This window comes from Bos taurus, chromosome 12 (genome assembly GCF_002263795.3).
Source record: "Bos taurus isolate L1 Dominette 01449 registration number 42190680 breed Hereford chromosome 12, ARS-UCD2.0, whole genome shotgun sequence".
Classification (NCBI taxonomy): Eukaryota; Metazoa; Chordata; class Mammalia; order Artiodactyla; family Bovidae; genus Bos; species Bos taurus.
In genome coordinates, this window is record NC_037339.1 from 47,532,772 (window position 1) to 47,551,744 (window position 18,973).

At 40.8% G+C, this 18,973-nt stretch overlaps 1 protein-coding gene across 3 annotated transcripts in view; it reads left to right on the forward strand.

Moving 5' to 3' along the window:
- The first annotated feature begins 137 nt into the window (after nucleotides 1-137).
- PIBF1 (progesterone immunomodulatory binding factor 1) overlaps nucleotides 138-18,973 on the forward strand; it is a 233,690-nt gene continuing 214,854 nt past the window's right edge. For 2 of the 3 annotated variants that reach the window (XM_002691887.6, XM_059892258.1), the window contains exons 1-3: nucleotides 138-507; nucleotides 1,497-1,796; nucleotides 15,036-15,136. In XM_002691887.6, the coding sequence (XP_002691933.2) occupies nucleotides 1,545-1,796; nucleotides 15,036-15,136 (353 nt within the window). In that variant the 5' untranslated portion in view covers nucleotides 138-507; nucleotides 1,497-1,544. The remainder of the gene's footprint in view (nucleotides 508-1,496; nucleotides 1,797-15,035; nucleotides 15,137-18,973) is intronic. The other variant, XM_059892259.1, reaches the window with a different exon arrangement.

Genomic DNA, 18,973 nt, shown 5'->3' on the forward strand with positions numbered 1-18,973 from the left:
CTCGCGGAAAAACTTCGAGACTGTCGTTGGCTGGCCTTCTAAGGGCTGTGAGGATTGGGCGAAGCGGGCAGATGGGCGGAGCCCAGAGCCATTTCCGTCCACGAAATGGGCGAGGCCACCTCTGGACTCCAGCTCCCAGCATTCATTGCTTCCAGCGCCTGGATGGACCCTGGAGCGCTGAGTTCCGGCAGCGTGGGCTTCAGCCCGGAATCTGTTTCCTCTGTCCTCCCGGCGCGGAAATGGTTGTCTTGGTTACCGGTGCTAACCGTCTCCCACCTGTGATTCCTTCTTGAGGGGCTGCAACCCGAGCTGCCCTCTGGAGACACTTCAGCTCCTCTAGAGGCAACTGCTCGAGTCGTCAACGTGGAGTAATTGAAGCTTTCCAGGTAGCTCGAGGCTACTCCGTTTTCGCACTGGTGTAGGACTCCTCTGATGCTGCCAAATACGGGTTTTATCCTTCACGCAACACGTGTGGGCAGTGCCAGTCCCTCACCCTTTGTAATCCAGGTGATGTTACCTGTCTTTGATTCGCATTTCCTTACCTACCCCTGTCCCTTTAAAAATGAGGGAAGCCGATCCATCCAGAGTTCTCATGATTCTCCTATACACATTTTTCCTAATCCTTAAGTTAAAAAAAAAAAAAAACAAAAACTAGTATCTTCAGTACCATAAGTAATTTATTATATTGTGCAGAATTAAAAGAAGGTAGTTGCTGAAATTTGTGTGAAAGGGTAGAGTTTTAGACTGAGGAATTTTTCTATTACCATCTTGTTTAATTTTGCTATCTGCAAGTCTATAAAAATGTGTTTTATCTCAGCTTCCCGTTTTCAAAAAACTTCAGTGATGCAGCATTACCTGTAGAATAAATTTAGAACATACTGAAATATTCAAGGACTTCCACAGTCTTGATTATGCATAAAAGACTACCCTTCTGTGTATTTCTGTGTGTGGGTGGCGGGGAGGTGAGGAGTCACTACTCACTTTCACATAGGCTTGGCCCAGCCTGACTACCGTTATCTCCTGAGGTTGTTTTACAGTTTCATCACCTTTATACTTTCATACCTGCATGCTTTTCATTTTTTATTACTCCTCTCCAAATCCTTCAAGATTCTAAATCCTCCCTCCGTATAACCTTTCCCTGACCAGCTCAGAAGTAACTTCTTTATCTTATAACATGTGTTACTTTAATGAGTAGCATTCTTGGATACTAGCGATTTAAGTCTTTATTGTTTATCTCTTTATTTACACCCAAGTAAGAGACCTGCCCCTAGGAACTGAGTTTTTACTTATCAAAAGTGTGGGTTCATAATAGGATTTAATGAGTTTGATTTAATATGTTTGATTTGAGCAGTAATTTACCAATCTGTCTTAGATTTGGGGGTCCTCCCATTTGCCTAATAATTTCTTAGGGAATCCTTAGTATATCTTTGATAAACTTTCTGCTTTCCACAAAGAATGTTTGAATATATTTAAATCAATATTTTTTTAATCTACAGGAAATTGAAATAGAATTGGAAACGAAAAGTGACCCGTAATAATTTAAAATGTCTCGAAAAGTTAGCAAGGCATCAAAAAAAATGAACATCTCTAGCTCCCTGGAATCTGAAGATATTAGTTTAGAAACAACAATTCCTACAGACGATATTTCCTCATCAGAAGAGCAGGATGGCAAAATCAAAATCACCAGGCAGCTAATTGAACGGAAAGAACTGCTTCATAATATTCAGTTACTGAAAATAGAGCTATCACAGAAAAATATGATGATCGATAATTTGAAGGTTGATTATCTTACAAAGGTAAGATCATATGTAACTTTTGTTATCTGTGTGCTTTGTTGTCTTCAAACTGCAGATAAATAAGAATTAAACTTATGAATGTATAATCTGAACTTGATACTTTTAACATTTTGAGAAAATAATTATTGGTGTTTTTTTTCTAGCCAAGTTGTTTTTCTGCTTCACTGAGAATTAGCTCTGATATGACTAGCTGGGTAGGAAGAATCAAGATTATTATCACATTATTGAATCTGTTTAATCCTCTACCATGGAGATTTGATTTCTTTTATACCCTGCTATTTGATAGTTCCTGTGTCATAGTACCAAGTATAACAAATTCAGTTACCATAGCTTTAATAAGTTATCTGCCAAATAAGAAGGAATGCCTCAGTCCTTGTTTTTCTGCTTTTTGTGGTTTTTTTTATAGTTAGAGTATTTTATGTAAGACCTGGTAAAGTTGTCACTTGTGATAAAAAAAATTTACAGTGATTTTAGAAAGATAGGAGACACTTCTTAAGTCTTACTACTCTGTCTTCTGAGAAAGTCTTCTCTTTCTGCAGAGAAGAGATACAGAAGATGGTAAACCCTCCATCTTTGCTCTTGACTTCCAGCTCTACCTATCTCCTCCCCTCCCATTTGGTTTCAGTTATGTCTTATCTTTTCTCTGTTAAGTCAGTCTTGGTAGTTCTTGTATAGGGATCATGCTCCTAGAAAAATTTCTTGACCACACGTCTCTAGGAAAATGAAATGTCCTAAACCCCAAGGTCTTGATGATGTAAAGAAATCGTTTAGGTACATTTTAAAAAAACATTAATAGTTAATGTTTACTGAGTGCCTATTCTGTGCCAGACTCTGTTCTGTGAGCTTTTCATGTGTTATCTCATTTGAGCCATACAACTGTTTGAGGTACAGGTGCTTTTAGAGCATCTTCTCTGACCCCATCAAATTAAATGAACCAATAGAATAAGTTAGATGGATATTTTGTGAACTACACAGTAAGTATTAGTTATTGTTGTGGTTATTGACTAAAATAATATTCTCATTGTTTTCACCCTGTTTGTTTTCTGTGCCTTTTATACACGTTCATAGGATTACTTGCCTTGTTTGTTGGGTATTTGTCTCTGTTAATAGAGTGTAAGGTTCCTGAGCACAGGAACAGGGGACATCTTTGTAGTCCCTGTTAGCTTCAATGCTTAGAACTGTCTCTGGCACCTAGCATATGTTCGGCTGTTTCTTATATGAGTAACTGAACCCCATTTGCTCTTGAAAAAATGGAACCACAACTGGTTAATAGCTTACCAAAGCCATTCACATAGAAGTGGTGGAGCCAGGTGGGATTAACACCAGGAAGGCTAAAGCCTGTATTCCATCCAAGTGAGTCTCCTAAGACTTCCTTTTAGGTTCTCTGTGGTGTCACCTACAAAGACTAGGTCACTTGATATTTTCTCAGTGTATCCAGTGGTTTCCCATTTCTTTTCCTTGAGTCATATTTTTACTCCTCAAATGGATTCCCATGGCGATACTGGCTTGTGTATCTCTACCCTTAAGATCTCCTTCACTGGACTCACTGAAGAACGCCAAGGTAGGTCTCCATTCTTTGACCCAGGCAGTCAATAAATAATCTGTTTTTTAAAATACTGATTTATTTTTTGGTTGTGCTGGGTGTCTCTTGCTGTGTACTAGTGGGGGGCCACTCTCTAGTTGTGGTGCGAGGACTTCTCACTGCAGTGGCTTCTCTTGTAGCAGAGCGCAGACTCTGGGGTGCGTAGGCGTCAGTAGTGTGGCCAGGGGGCTGGCTCACTAATTGTGGCACATGAGCTCAGTTGCCCGATTGCATGTGGGATCTTCATAGACCAGGGATCAAACTGCTGTCCTTTGCTTTACAAAAAGGATTCTTAACTACTGGACTACCAGGGAAGCAAGCCCTAAGTATTCTATTAAATGCCAACTGTATACCACATTCAAAATTACATTTTGTTTGGCTACTTTTTAAATTGCTCCTTTTCAACTTGCCTTGTGCTCAGTTGTCAATGGTTTCTCTTTTTAAAGTGTAATGTTTACATTCAGTTCAGTTCAGTCGCTCAGTCGTGTCTGACTCTTTGCAACCCCGTGAATCGCAGCATGCCAGGCTTCCCTGTCCATCACCAACTCCCGGAGTTCACTCAGACTCACATCCATCGAGTCAGTGATGCCATCCAGCCATCTCATCCTCTGTCATCCCCTTCTCCTCCTGCCCCCAATCCCTCCCAGCATCAGAGTCTTTTCCAGTGAGTCATCTCTTCCCATGAGGTGGCCAAAGTACTGGAGTTTCAGCTTTAGCATCATTCCTTCCAAAGAAATCCCAGGGCTAATCTCCTTCAGAATGGACTGGTTGGATCTCTTTGCAGTCCAAGAGACTCTCAAGAGTCTTCTTCAACACCACAGTTCAAAAGCATCAATTCTTCCACGCTCAGCTTTCTTCACAGTCCAACTCTCGCATCCATACATGACCACAGGAAAAACCACAGCCTTGACTAGACGAACCTTTGTTGGCAAAGTAATGTCTCTGCTTTTGAATATGCTATCTAGGTTGGTCATGACTTTCCTTCCAAGGAGTAAGCATCTTTTAATTTCATGGCTGCAGTGACCATCTGCAGTGATTTTGGAGCCCCAAAAAATAAAGTCTGCCACTGTTTCCACTGTTTCCCCATCTATTTCCCATGAAGTGATGGGGCAGGATGCCATGATCTTCGTTTTCTGAATGTTGAGCTTTAAGCCAACTTTTTCACTCTCCACTTTCACTTTCATCAAGAGGCTTTTGAGTTCCTCTTCACTTTCTGCCATAAGGGTGGTGTCATCTGCATATCTGAGGTTATTGATATTTCTCCCAGCAATATTGATTCCAGCTTGTGTTTCTTCCAGCCCAGCGTTTCTCATGATGTACTCTGCATATAAGTTATATAAGCAGGGTGACAATATACAGCCTTGACGTACTCCTTTTCCTATTTGGAACCAGTCTGTTGTTCCATGTCCAGTTCTAACTGTTGCTTCCTGACCTGCATACAGATTTCTCAAGAGGCAGGTCAGGTGGTCTGGTATTCCCATCTCTTTCAGAATTTTCCACAGTTTATTGTGATCCACACAGTCAAAGGCTTTGGCATAGCCAATAAAGCAGAAATAGATGTTTTTCTGGAACTCCCTTGCTTTTTCCATGATCCAGCAGATGTTGGCAATTTGATCTCTGGTTCCTCTGCTTTTTCTAAAACCAGCTTGAACATCAGGAAGTTCACAATTCACATATTGCTGAAGCCTGGCTTGGAGAAATTTGAGCATTACTTTACTAGCATGTGAGATGAGTGCAATTGTGCGGTAGTTTGAGCATTCTTTGGCATTGCCTTTCTTTGGGATTGGAATGAAAACTGACCTTTTCCAGTCCTGTGGCCACTGCTGAGTTTTCCAAATTTACTGGCATATCGAGTGCAGCACTTTCACAGCATCATCTTTCAGGATTTGAAATAGCTCAACTGGAATTCCATCACCTCCACTAGCTTTGTTCGTAGTGATGCTTTCTAAGGCCCACTTGACTTCACATTCCAGGATGTCTGGCTCTAGGTCAGTGATCACACCATTGTGATTATCTGGGTCGTGAAGATCTTTTTTGTACAGTTCTTCTGTGTATTCTTGCCATTTCTTCTTAATATCTTCCGCTTTTGTTAGGTCCGTACCATTTCTGTCCTTTATCGAGCCCATCTTTACATGAAATGTTCCCTTGGTATCTCTGATTTTCTTGAAGAGATCTCTAGTCTTTCCCATCCTATTGTTTTCCTCTATTTCTTTGCATTGATCCCTGAAGAAGGCTTTCTTATCTCTTCTTGCTATTCTCTGGAACTCTACGTTCAGATGCTTATGTCTTTCCTTTTATCCTTTGCTTTTTGCTTCTCTTCTTTTCACAGCTATTTGTAAGGCCTCCCCAGAGAGCCATTTTGCTTTTTTGCATTTCTTTTCCATGGGAATGGTCTTGATCCCTGTCTCCTGTACAATGTCACGAACCTCATTCCATAGTTCATCAGGCACTCTATCAGATCTAGGCCCTTAAATCTATTTCTCACTTCCACTGTATAATCATAAGGGATTTGATTTAGGTCATACCTGAATGGTCTAGTGGTTTTCCCCACTTTCTTCAATTTCAGTCTGGATTTGGCAATAAGGAGTTCATGATCTGAGCCACAGTCAGCTCCTGGTCTTGTTTTTGCTGACTGTACAGAGCTTCTCCATATTTGGCTGCAAAGAATATAATCAGTCTGATTTTGGTGTTGACCATCTGGTGATGTCCTTGTGTAGAGTCTTCTCTTGTGTTGTTGGAAGAGGGTGTTTGTTATGACCAGTGCATTTTCTTGGCAAAACTCTATTAGTCTTTGCCCTGCTTCATTCCGTATTCCAAGGCCAAATTTGCCTGTTACTCCAGGTGTTTCTTGACTTCCTACTTTTGCATTCCAGTCCCCTATAATGAAAAGGACATCTTTTTTGGGTGTTAGTTCTAAAAGGTCTTGTACGTCTTTATAGAACTGTTCAACTTCGGCTTCTTCAGCGTTACTGGTTGGGGCATAGACTTGGATTACTGTGATATTGAATGGTTTGCCTTGGAAAGGAACAGAGATCATTCTGTCGTTTTTGAGATTGCATCCAAGTACTGCATTTTGGACTCTTTTGTTGACCATTATGGCTACTCCGTTTCTCCTGAGGGATTCCTGCCCGCAGTAGTAGATATAATGGTCATCTGAGTTAAATTCACCCATTCCAGTCCATTTTAGTTCACTGATTCCTAGAATGTCGACATTCACTCTTGCCATCTGACCACTTCCAATTTGCCTTGATTCACGGGCCTGACATTCCAGGTTCCTATGCAATATTGCTCTTTACAGCATCAGACCTTGCTTCTGTCACCAGTCACATCCACAGCTGGGTATTGTTTTTGCTTTGGCTCCATCCCTTCATTCTTTCTGGAGTTATTTCTCCACTGATCTCCAGTAGCATATTGGGCACCCACTGACCTGGGGAGTTCCTCTTTCAGTATCCTATCATTTTGCCTTTTCATACTGTTCATGGGGTTCTCAAGGCAATACTGAAGTGGTTTACCATTCCCTTCTCCAGTGGACCACATTCCGTCAGATCTCTCCACCATGACCTGCCCATCCTGGGTTGCCCCACGGGCATGGCTTAGTTTCATTGAGTTAGACAAGGCTGTGGTCCTAGTATGATTAGATTGACTAATTTTCTGTGAGTATGGTTTCAGTGTGTCTGCCCTCTGATGCCCTCTTGCAACACCTACCATCCTACTTGGGTTTCTCTTACCTTGGGCGTGGGATTTACATTACTGGAATACTGGTTTATTCTTGAGACGCTTCCAAGTATAACAAATTAGAGCTACAGTCCTAGATACACAGTTTAAAATCCCAGCCCTTACAGTTACCTTGGACAGATTCCTTAATTTTTTTGTTCCCTGATTTCCTGTAAAATAATAATAATGTTTTGTACTTCATGGAATTGTTAGGAAGATTAATCAATGCACATAAACTCTTAGATGGCTGTGATGGAGTGTGTGCTTAGTCATGTCTGACCCTTGTACAATAAGTAATAGGGGTAGTTATACTTGCTCAACACTATATTATTATTATTATTATGTTGTTGTATCCCATGGTGCTTTATATAAGTTTCTATTGTGGTGGTTTTCTGGTTGGACTGAAAATGTAGAAGAGTAAATTAGTCATGTTCCTGAATTTATGATACATAGTCATCATTGATCCTTGCAAGATAACTTATTTTGTATGTTTATTCTTTTATTACTGTAATTCATTTCCCTTCCTCCTCCTCCTCTTTATGTTTGCCTTTATCTTTTAACATTTATTCTTTAAAAAAATGTTTTTATTGAGGTATAGTTGATTTATAGTATTATATGTTTCAAGTGTACAACATAGTGTATCACAATTTTTATTCTTCAAATTATTTATTGATTTATAAATAAAATCAATAAATCAATTAATTTAAATTAATAAATACGTAAATTCAGCTCTGCTGAATCTTTAAACTGCTCGCATGGTTTCTCTGGTAGTGGCTAATGGGGCCTGCTCTCTAGCTGCAGCGCGTGGGCTTCTCGTCGTGGTGGCTTCTCTTGTTGCAGAGCATGGGCTCTAGGGGGTGCAGGTTTCAGTAGTTACACAGCATGGGCTTTGGTTGTGGCGCGCAGGCTTACTTGTCCCATAGCATGTGGGATCTTTCTGGACCAGGGATCGAACCTGTGTACCCTGCATTGGCAGGTGGATTCTTAACCACTGGACTACCAGGGGGACATCTCATAATTCTTAAAGGTTGTACTCCAGTTGTAGTTATTATAAACATTTATCTTGAAAATTAGTATTTTTCTTATTTTTTCCTTTAAATAAATCTAAACTGCATGTTTTGTTTTAGATTTTATTTCTTTTATAGTTTTTCCTTTCAACTCAGTGCTGTTTTTAAAATCCTTCATGTTACTACATGTACATGTGGTCCTTTGCTTCCAGCAGCCACACAATTCTGGTGTCTACCCATCTGTTCACCCCCTCCCACAGTGATAGGCCCGCAGGTTGCCTCCAAACCCTTGCCACCACATGTGGTGTGGCCTTCTTTAGACATTTCTCTTCCAGACCTGATTTGAGCAATTCTTTGATATATATTGGAGAAGGAAATGGCAACCCACTCCAGTATTCTTGCCTGGAAAATTCCATGGACAGAGGAGCCTGGCAGGCTACGGTCCATAGGATTGCAAAGAGTCAGCCATGACTGAGTGACTGAGCACATTGACACACATACTCAGGAGTGGAATTTCTGGCTGCAGGGTATATGTCTACTTCATTTAAGTGTATTTCCAAATTCCTCTCCAGGGTAGCTGCCTACTCTACTTTCCTGTGTTTGTTTGTATACAAGCACTAGAGTTGTCCTGCTTGGAGACCCCTTCAGTTCAGTTCAGTTCAGTTCAGTCACTCAGTCGTGTCCGACTATTTGTGACCCCATGAATCGCAGCACGCCAGGCCTCCCTGTCCATCACCAACTCCTGGAGTTCACTCAGACTCATGTCCATCGAGTCGGTGATGCCATCCAGCCGTCTCATCCTCTGTCATCCCCTTCTCCTCCTGCCCCCAATCCCTCCCAGCGTCAGGGTCTTTTCCAATAAATCAACTCTTCACATGAGGTGGCCAAAGTATTGGAGTTTCAGCTTCAGCATCAGTTCTTCCAATGAACACCCAGGACTGATCTCCTTTAGGATGGACTGGTTGGGTCTCCTTGCAGTCCAAGGGACTCTAAAGAGTCTTCTCTCCCACACCACAGTTGAAAAGCATCAATTCTTCAGCACTCAGCTTTCTTCACAGTCCAATTCTCACATCCATACATGATCACTGGAAAAACCATAGCCTTGACTAGACGGACCTTTGTTGGCAAAGTAATGTCTCTGCTTTTGAGTATGTTATCTAGGTTGGTCATAACTTTTCCTTCCAAGGAGTAAGCGTCATTTAATTTCATGGCTGCAGTCAACATCTGCAGTGATTTGGAGCCCCAAAAACTAAAGTCTGCCACTGTTTCCACTGTTTCCCCATCTATTTCCCATGAAGTGATGGGACCAGATGCCATGATCTTAGTTTTCTGAATGTTGAGCTTTAAGCCAACTTTTTCACTCTCCACTTTCACTTTCATCAAGAGGCTTTTTAGGTCTTCTTCACTTTCTGCCAATATATTTGCTGTCAAATATGGAAAGAAGTGAGAATCCTCATGGACAGGGGAGCCTGTAGGGTTATAGTCCATAGGGCTGCAAAGAGTCAGACACAACTGAAGCGATTTAACATGAATACATGAGAAGAAGTATTATAAGGTAGAAGAATTAGTTTTTAATTTGTCAAATCCAGGGCACCTGGATTATAAAACAAACTCTTAACGTGTACTACTAAGGTTAAACACTGCCAAATTAAACTGTTATGTGCTGTAGTTTGTAAGATGCATTCTAGCTTCAGAGATGAAAAGTGTGAAGATACGTGAGTCTGGGATTGATGAAGGAACAGTATTCTTAGCCACTCATTTATTCTCCGGAGCTTACCTATGCATTGAACATCCCATATATGAAGGTGAAAATGTCACATTCAGCATTGAAAAAAATGAATTTTCCTGCATGGACTGTAGTGAAAATGGTTGGAAATCACAGGGAGGGTACATTTCTGCTGAATTTAACTTGTTGCTATTAACATTTAAATGGCCTGATTTTAAGTTATTGAGGCTCCCGTCATCAGAAACTTTCAAGTAGTCCTGAATGATCGAGTATCTTGAATATTATATGTATTTCTTCTATGGAAAAAGATTGAACCCACTGTCCAGTGTTCAGTTATTAGTATGAGAATCTTGAAAAACATTGGTTGCCAGTCACAAAAGTGTGGAAACCATAGCTTAAGCAGGATAAGTATTTTGTGTCTCTGGTATAACAGAATTCTGAAAATAGGCAATTTAGACCTGGTATTTACCATTGATATCATTAGAAACCCAGGCTCCTTTTAACCTTCTCGGTGGCTGTAAAAAGAGCATATGTTTTTCACCTCAAAATCACAGATGGCTGATCTGCCGCCACTGTTGTGTCCATGCTCTAGGCAGACACAAGGAGAAGGGTGATGGAAAAATGCAGCATATGCCAAATGAATTTGTTCTTTAAAGAGCTTTCCTAGAGCTCAAGCTGGTGATCTTGATTGACTAGGACTATATAGCATGACTACACCTAGGTGCCAGGAGAGGGGAGCTGGGAAGTGTATATTTTTAATTGGACATGTTGTTGCTGCTAATAAAAATCAGAGTTACGTGAGAAAGAGAGGCGAGTAACAGTTTTTTCCTCTCTTCAAGGTCTTTCTTAGTTCAGAAATAAGTGAATCTGTATAATCTAACATCTCTCCACACCAATATGGGAACAATACAGTGCTTATGTTTATTACAGCTTATTACTGGTGGTATGTTGTTGTTCAGTTGCCCAGTCGTGTCTAACTCTTCATGACCCCATGGACTGCAGCACGCCAGGCTTCCCTGTCTTTCACTATCTTCCAGAGTTTGCTCAAACCCACGTCCATTGAATCGGTGATGCCATCCAACCATCTCATCCGCTGTCATCCGCTTCTCCTCCTGCTCTCAATCTTTCCCAGCATCAAGGTCTTTTCCAGTGAGTCGGCTTTTCGCATCAGGTAGCCAAAGTATTGGAGCTTCAACATCCATCCATGCAATGAATATTCAGGGTTGATTTTCTTTAAGAATGACTGGTTTGATCTCCTTGCTGTCCAAGGCACTCTCAAGAGTCTTCTCTGACACCAAGTTCAAAAGCATCAATTCTTAGGCGCTCAGCCTTCTTTATGGTCCAACTCTCACATCCGTACATGACTACTGGAGAGACCATAGCTTTGACTAGATGGACCTTTGTCAGCAAAGTGCTGTCTCTGCTTTTTGCTGCTGCTGCTAAGCTAAGTCACTTCAGTCGTGTCTGACTGTGCGACCCCATAGACAGCAGCCCACCAGGCTCCGCCATCCCTGGGATTCTCCAGGCAAGCACACTGGAGTGGGTTGCCATTTCCTTCTCCAGTGCATGAAAGTGAAAAGTGAAAGTGAAGTCGCTCAGTCATGTCTGACTCCTCGAGACCCCATGGACTGCAGCCTACCAGGCTCCTCTGTCCATGGGATTTTCCAGGCAAGAGTACTGGAGTGGGGTGCCATTGCCTTCTCTGCTTTTTAATACTTTTCAAAACTAATGGTATAGTTTATTACTAGGACTCATGCTGCTTTGATTTCTCCGTCTCTAAAAACCCAAGCAGATTATTCACAGGATATTTCACAAGCACTGATTCTCATTCCCCACTCAGCTGCTTGCTGACTGAGAGCCCTGGAAGGGGAGTTGCTCAGGCCAGGCTTGCTGATCTTAGAGGACTGTTCGGTGCACTATTATGCACACTTATTGCTTCCTAACTCTCCTTGCTTACTCCACTTCCTTATTCCTCTCCTCCTCACACTTCTAGCCTGTCAGTTTTTAAACGCTAAAATCTCTTTTTGTTTATCTCTCATTAATGGTCCCTGGGTTCCTCATTGCTTGGGAAGTGCTGGAGGGTGTCTCCCTAGCTTGACTGTCTCTGAGTCGAGGGACTTAAATCTAGAAGTCAGTTGAAATTGTTAAAGTTCCCACCCTGAAAAAAGCAGAAGTTTCACTCCTTGTGGTAGCAGTCTTCTTGATTTGCAGAATGGTAATTATGAGGAATGTGGTCATCATTTGTTGATTTAAGGCATTTATTGAGACATGTGACCAGGAATACAGCAATGAATATGACAAGAGTCCTTTTTTTATGGAGATCACATTTAAGTGAGAGACATCGTCATACAACAAATAAGCTGTCTTCAGGGTCATGTGATACAGCATTGCTTAGCAGTGGGAATTTTCTGCTTTAGATAGGAAGTCAGCAAACTTTCTCTGTAAAGGCCTGGGCAAGACAGTAAATATTTTAGGCTTTCCAGCTTGCATATGGTCTATTGCATATTCTTCCTTCTTTTTTTTTTTTGGCTTTTAACAACTTTATAAATGTAAAACCTGTTCCTAGCTTGTGGGCTATATAGGAACAGGACATGGGCAGGATTTGGCCTGTCAATTTGATATATTAACCCTGCTTTCAGTTGTGTGTTAGAGAAGCCATTTGAAGAGTTTAGGCAATTGGACTTATATGTCCTGATTTCTGCTTTCAAAATGTCACTGAAGCAATAGACTAAAAGCAGGTAAGGTAGAAGAGGAAGACAGTACTAGATAATTGCCTTGTGTAAGACTCCCAAGTTTTTGGCTTCATCTCCTGGAGCCATTTATTGAGAAATAGAAGGCTGGAAGAAAACTGATGTAGGAGGTAAAATATAAGTTCTGTTTTGAACACATTAAACTTTAAATGCCAATTAGACTCCCAGATGAAATTGTCACTTTGACTTTAGAGGAAAGTCCATGACTGGGGGTAGGTAGGGGTGTGTGTGTGTGTGTGTGTGTGTGTGTGTGTGTATGTGTATGTAATATACATGTAGTATACATCAGCATGTGAAAGTGTTAGTTTCTCAGTGACTCTTTGCTATCCCTTGGACTGCAGCTTCGTGTGTGTATATGTGTGTGTGTGTGTGTGTGTTTAGTATACATCAGCATGTGAAAGTGTTAGTCGCTCAGTGACTCTTTGCAGCCCCTTGGACTGGAGCTTCCAGGCTCCTCTGTCCATAGGATTCTCTAGGCAAGAATACTGGAGTGGGGTGCCATTCCCTTCTCCAGGAGATCTTCCTGACATAGGGATCGAACCCAGGTCTCCTGTGTTGTAGGCATGTAAGTACCACATAAAGCTTTGTTATTGGATGACATTACCTGGGGAGAGTAGAGGACCCCAAACCAAGTCAAGGGGTAGTCAAACATTAGAAATAGGATAGAGGGAAAAAATCCATCATACGAACCTGAGAAGCTTAAGAGGGTCCTGTGAGTTAAGGAAGAAGACCAAGAGGAGTATCACATAAGGTGAAAGAGGATGGAGTGGTCAACTCTGCCAAATTATGCTATAATGTAAGATAAATATGTAGAAATAACTATTGGACTGGGCATTATGGATAGGATTCATAACCTGAACAAATATTGTTATTGGAATACTACTACTACTAAGTCGCTTTAGTCATGTCCGACTCTGTGTGACCCAATGGACGGCAGCCCACCAGGCTCCCCCATCCCTGGGATTCTCCTGGCAAGAACACTGGAGTGGGTTGCCATTTCCTTCTCCAATGCATGAAAGTGAAAAGTGAAAGTGAAGTCGCTCAGTAAGTGTCCAACTCTTCGTTACCCCATGGACTGCAGCCTACCAGGCTCCTCCGCCCATGGGATACTCCAGGCAAGAGTACTTGAGTGGGGTGCCATTTAGTGTGGGACAAAAACCATATGAAAGTTTTATTAGGGATTGACTTATGTTAATCTGCATATTTTAAAGATAAACAAGAATTGCCTGGGTTGAAAGGGAGAGAGTAAAGAATTTTTAAAATGGACTAAGAGTCAGCTCAGATGTATCGAGACATAAGAGAGAGCATAACATATTTGAGGAATGGTAAGCATTTATTTTGGCTAGAATAGAATTTTCTTTTAAGCTAATGACAACAGGCATGGTTGGCAAAGGCCAGATCAAGAAGGAGTGTAGAGGGACTTCCCTAGTGGTACAGTGGATAAGAGTCCACCTGCCAATGAAGGAGATATGGGTTCGGTCCCTGATCCAGGATTCCACATACCATGGAGCAAGTAAGCCCCAAGAGTCAGCACTACTGAGCCCAACTACTGAAGACCTTAATGTCCTGGAGCCTGTGCTCCACAACAAGAGCAGCCACCACAGCCAGAAGCCCATGCACCACAACGAAGAGTAGGCCCTGCTGTCCACAACTAGAGACAGCCCACAGGCAGCAACGACCACCCAGCACAGCCAGAATTAAATAAATAATAAATAACTTTAAAAAGAAAAAAAGAGTAGTGTAGAATGCCATGAACTTTGGGATTTATTCTGAAGACAGTGAGGATCCTCTGAAGGATTTAACACTGGGGAAATAACATTTTTGATAGCATTTTTAAAAGATAAAAAGGAAGATAGTTTTGAAGATTCGCAAAACTGAAGGCAGGGAAAGAGTAGGAAAGCATTGTCATAATCTAGGTAAGATATGACAGGGATCTAACTGAAGACTTGTCAGTGGATGTTAAAGAGGATGGTGTAGTTGTGACACCTTTTTATGGAATAAACTCAACAATAAAAAAAAAAACAGTGATTTCTGATCAGAATAAGCAATGGGAGAGATGTATCAAATGTGACTGAGATTTTTTTGCTTTGGAGACCAAGGAGATGCAAAGAATATAAGATTAGGTGAGGTGGGTGACTAGGTTCATTTTGGACATTTGTAGCATCACCCATGTGGTAGTCAATTGAAGACATGTAGCAGTCAGGTATGTGGATCTACAATATATGCAGAGTCTGGCCAGGAAAAAATTACCTGGGCAAGGCACCAGCATATAAACCCCAGTTGTCAAAGAGTTTTTCAGTGAGATTAGATTAAGGGAAAAATAATCCCAATGACAGCCTGGTGAAAAACGATTCATGAGGCTTCACAGTCAAAGCATAGTTTAACAACCATTTGTATGAACAAACAGAAGGTTTTATTAAATTTGCAAATTGACCTTGTCATTTACCCTTTTCTCTTAAGATTGAAGAATTGGAGGAGAAACTTAATGATGCACTTCACCAGAAGCAGCTACTAGCCCTGAGATTAGACAACCAATTGACTTTCCAACAAAAGGATGCCAGGTAAAAGTTTTAAAAAGCAACAATACCTATTTAGCAGTTAAAAATAATGTCATTACCTATTCATGCATGTGATTATAAGCTAAAATAGAGAAATCTTAAAGACAGTAATCATTTTTACATCCAGACTAGGAAAAAACTACTTGATATAATACACAAAAATACAGAAAGCCAAAACTTGATATTCATTGAATAAATATTGCAGATATAAGTGACCCATACATGGTCACTTCATGGTCCATGAAAATGGAAGCACTCTAAACTTATCACCACTTCACTTTCTGTCTTTCTCTCAGCTGTTTGTAAGACCTCCTCAGATAACCCTTTTGCCTTTTTGCATTTCCTCTTCTTAGGGATGGTCACGATCACTGCCTCCTGTACAATGTCACAAACCGCTGTCCATAGTTCTTCAGGAACTCTGTCTATCAGATCTATTCCTTTGAATCTATTTGTCACTTCTACTGTATAATCATAAGGGATTTGATTTAGATCATACCTGAATGGTCTAGTGGTTTTGTCTACTTTCTTCAATTTAAGTCTGAATTTGGCAATAAGGAGTTCATGATCTGAGCCACAGTCAACTCCTGGTCTTGTTTTTGCTGACTGTACAGAGCTTCTCCATCTTTGGCTGCAAAGAATATAATCAGTCTGATTTTGGTGTTGACCATCTGGTGATGTCCATGTGTAGAGTCTTCGCTTGTGTTGTTGGAAGAGGGTGTTTGCTATGACCAGTGCATTCTCTTGGCAAAACTCTGTTAGCCTTTGCCCTGCTTCATTTTGTACTCCAAGGCCAAACTTGCCTGTTAACTCCAGGTATCTCTTGACTTACTACTTTTGCATTCCAGTCCCCTATAATGAAAAAGGACATCTTTTTTTGGGTGTTAGTTCTATAAAGTCTTGTAGGTGTTCAAAGAACCATTCAGCTTCTTTGGCATTACTGGTTGGGGCATAGACTTGGATTACTGTGATATTGAATGGTTTCCCTTGAAACAAATGAGATCATTCTGTCATTTTTGAGATTGTACTCAAGTACTACATTTTGGACTCTAGAAGGGAAATTGAAGGCAGAGGGGAAAAGGAAAGATATACCCATTTGAATGGAGAGTTCCAAAGAATAGCAAGGAGAGAGAAAAAAGTGTTCCTCAGTGATCAATGCAAAGAAATAGAGGAAAACAACAGAATAGGAAAGACTAGAGGTCTCTTCAAGAAAATTAGAGATACCAAGGGAACACTTCATGCAAAGATGAGCTCAATAAAGGACAGAAATGTTATGGACCTAACAGAAGCAGATGATATTAAGAAGAGGTGTCAAGAATAAATAGAACTATACAAAAATATCTTCATGACCCAGATAACCATGATGGTGTGATCACTCACCTAGAGCCAGACATCCTGGAATACAAAGTCAAGTGGGCCTTAGGAAGCATCACTACAAACAAAGCTAGTGGAGGTGATGGAATTCCAATTGAACTATTTCAAATCCTAAAAGATGATGCTATTGAAATGCTGCACTCAATATGCTAGCAAATTTAGGAAACACAGCAGTGGCCACAAGACTGGAAAATGTCAGTTTTCATTCCAGTCCCAAAGAGGGGCAATGCCAAAGAATGTTCAAACTACCACACAATTGAACTCATATCACATGCTAGCAAAGTAATGCTCAAAATTCTCCAAGCCAGGCTTCAGCAGTATGTGAACCGTGAAATTCCAGATGTTCAAGCTGGTTTTAGAAAAGGCAGAGGAACCAGAGATCAAATTGCCAACATCCACTGGATCATCGAAAAAACAAGAGAGTTCCAGAAAAAACATTTACTTCTGCTTGATTGGCTATGCCAAAGCCTTTGACTGTGTGGATCACAAGAAACTGGAAGATTCTGAAAGAGATGGGAATACCAGATCACCTGACCTGCCTCTTGAGAAATCTGTAAGCAGGTCAGGAAGCAACAGTTAGAACTGGACATGAAACAACGGACTGTTTCCAAATAGGGAAAGGAGTACGTCAAGGCTGTATATTGTCACCCTGCTTATTTAACTTATATGCAGAATACGTCATGAGAAATGCTGGGCTGGGTGAAGCACGAGCAGGAATCAAGATTGCCGGGAGAAATGTTAATAACCTCAAATACGCAGATGACACTACCCTTACGGCAGAAAGAGGAACTGAAGATCCTCTTGATGAAAGTGAAAGAAGAAAGTGAAAAAGCTGGCTTAATACTCAAGATTCAGAACAGTAAGATCATGGCATCTGGTCCCATCATTTCATTGGCAGATGGGGAAACAATGGAAACAGTGAGAGACTCTATTTTCTTGGGCTCCAAAATCACTGTGGACAGTGACTGCAACCATGAAATTAAAAGATGCTTGCTCCTTGAAAGAAAAACTGTGACCTACCTAGACAGCATATTAAAAAGCAGAGACATTACTTTGCCAACAAAGGTCCATCTAGCCAAAGCTATGGTTTTACCACTAGTCATGTATAGATGTGAGAGTTGGACTATAAAGAAAGCTGAGTGCCGAAGAATTGATGCTTTTGAACTGTGGTGTTGGAGAAGACTCTTGAGAGTCCCTTGGACTGTAAGGAGATTCAACCAGTCCATCCTAAAGGAAATCAGCCCTGAATATTCATTGGAAGGACTAATGCTGAAACTGAAACTGCAATACTTTGGCCACCTGATGCAAAGAAGTGACTCATTGTAAAGGACCCTGATGCTGGGAAACATTGAAGGCAGGAGGAGAAGGGGATGACAGGATGAGATGGTTGGATGGCATTACCGACTCAATGGACAATAGTTTGAGCAAGTTCCGAGAGTTGGTGATGGACAGGGAAGCCTGGCATGCTGCAGTCCATGGGATCACAAAGAGTTGGACACCACTGAGTGACTGAACTGTACTGAACCAGCTGTCTTAACCTTTCTTCATTTGCTTTGTAGAAAGTATTGATATATTCTGTGGCCCTTTGGATTCTTTTGGGCTGAAGTACCTTCTGTTTGTCTGCCTACTTTCTCCAGCTCAGTTGTGCGCTTATCCAAAATTCCTTGTATTTTTCTCAAATATACATACCTATGCCAATTGTGCTTACTATACTTCTATAACTTAATTAAAATTATATTTTAAAGTGAATACAAAGGCATATATATTTCTTTGCAAATTATAATGATTTCTTTGGAATGATTCAATAAAAGTGAGCGACTAAAAGATTGTCAAATAAGTGTAAGCAAGAGATGTTTAGAGTTTGGGGCAGAAATCAAATCTGTAAAAAATATGCTCAGATTTCTTCTCAAGTGTCTTTTTAAAAGGTCTCCTGCCATTGTAAAGAAACTGAACTTGGAAATCATGAGAAATGATTTACAGAAAAACAAGGCACATCTCCACATGATAAAAAACCTAGACCCTGGGGGGAAAAATGTTTCAGATGAATGTTTATTTCTGTATTTTAATTAGAGGTAAATGTAAAAGGAGGCATCTTTTCTGTTTATGAGATTTTACTATTTAACTGATATACTAAAAATTTATCTGACCAGTTATCAGCCACTATCACATTAGGTGAGTGTGGTTCTCAAACTTGACCATGCATCAGAGCCACCTGGAGAGCTTGTGGGAGAAGACTGCTGGGCACACTCAGGGATTCTGGCTTGGGGTGGGCCCTGAGAATTTGCATTTCTTCCAACTTCCCAGACGATGTGAACACTGCTACTGGCTTGTGGGTAACATTTTGAAAACCACTGCATTGGGTAATAGGGCTTCTATTTTAGTTCTTTAGACATTGATCAAATTAAATGAATTGGGGAGACTAAATGTAGGAGACTATTGCTGTAATCCTCTTGATAGTGGTAAAAAGAG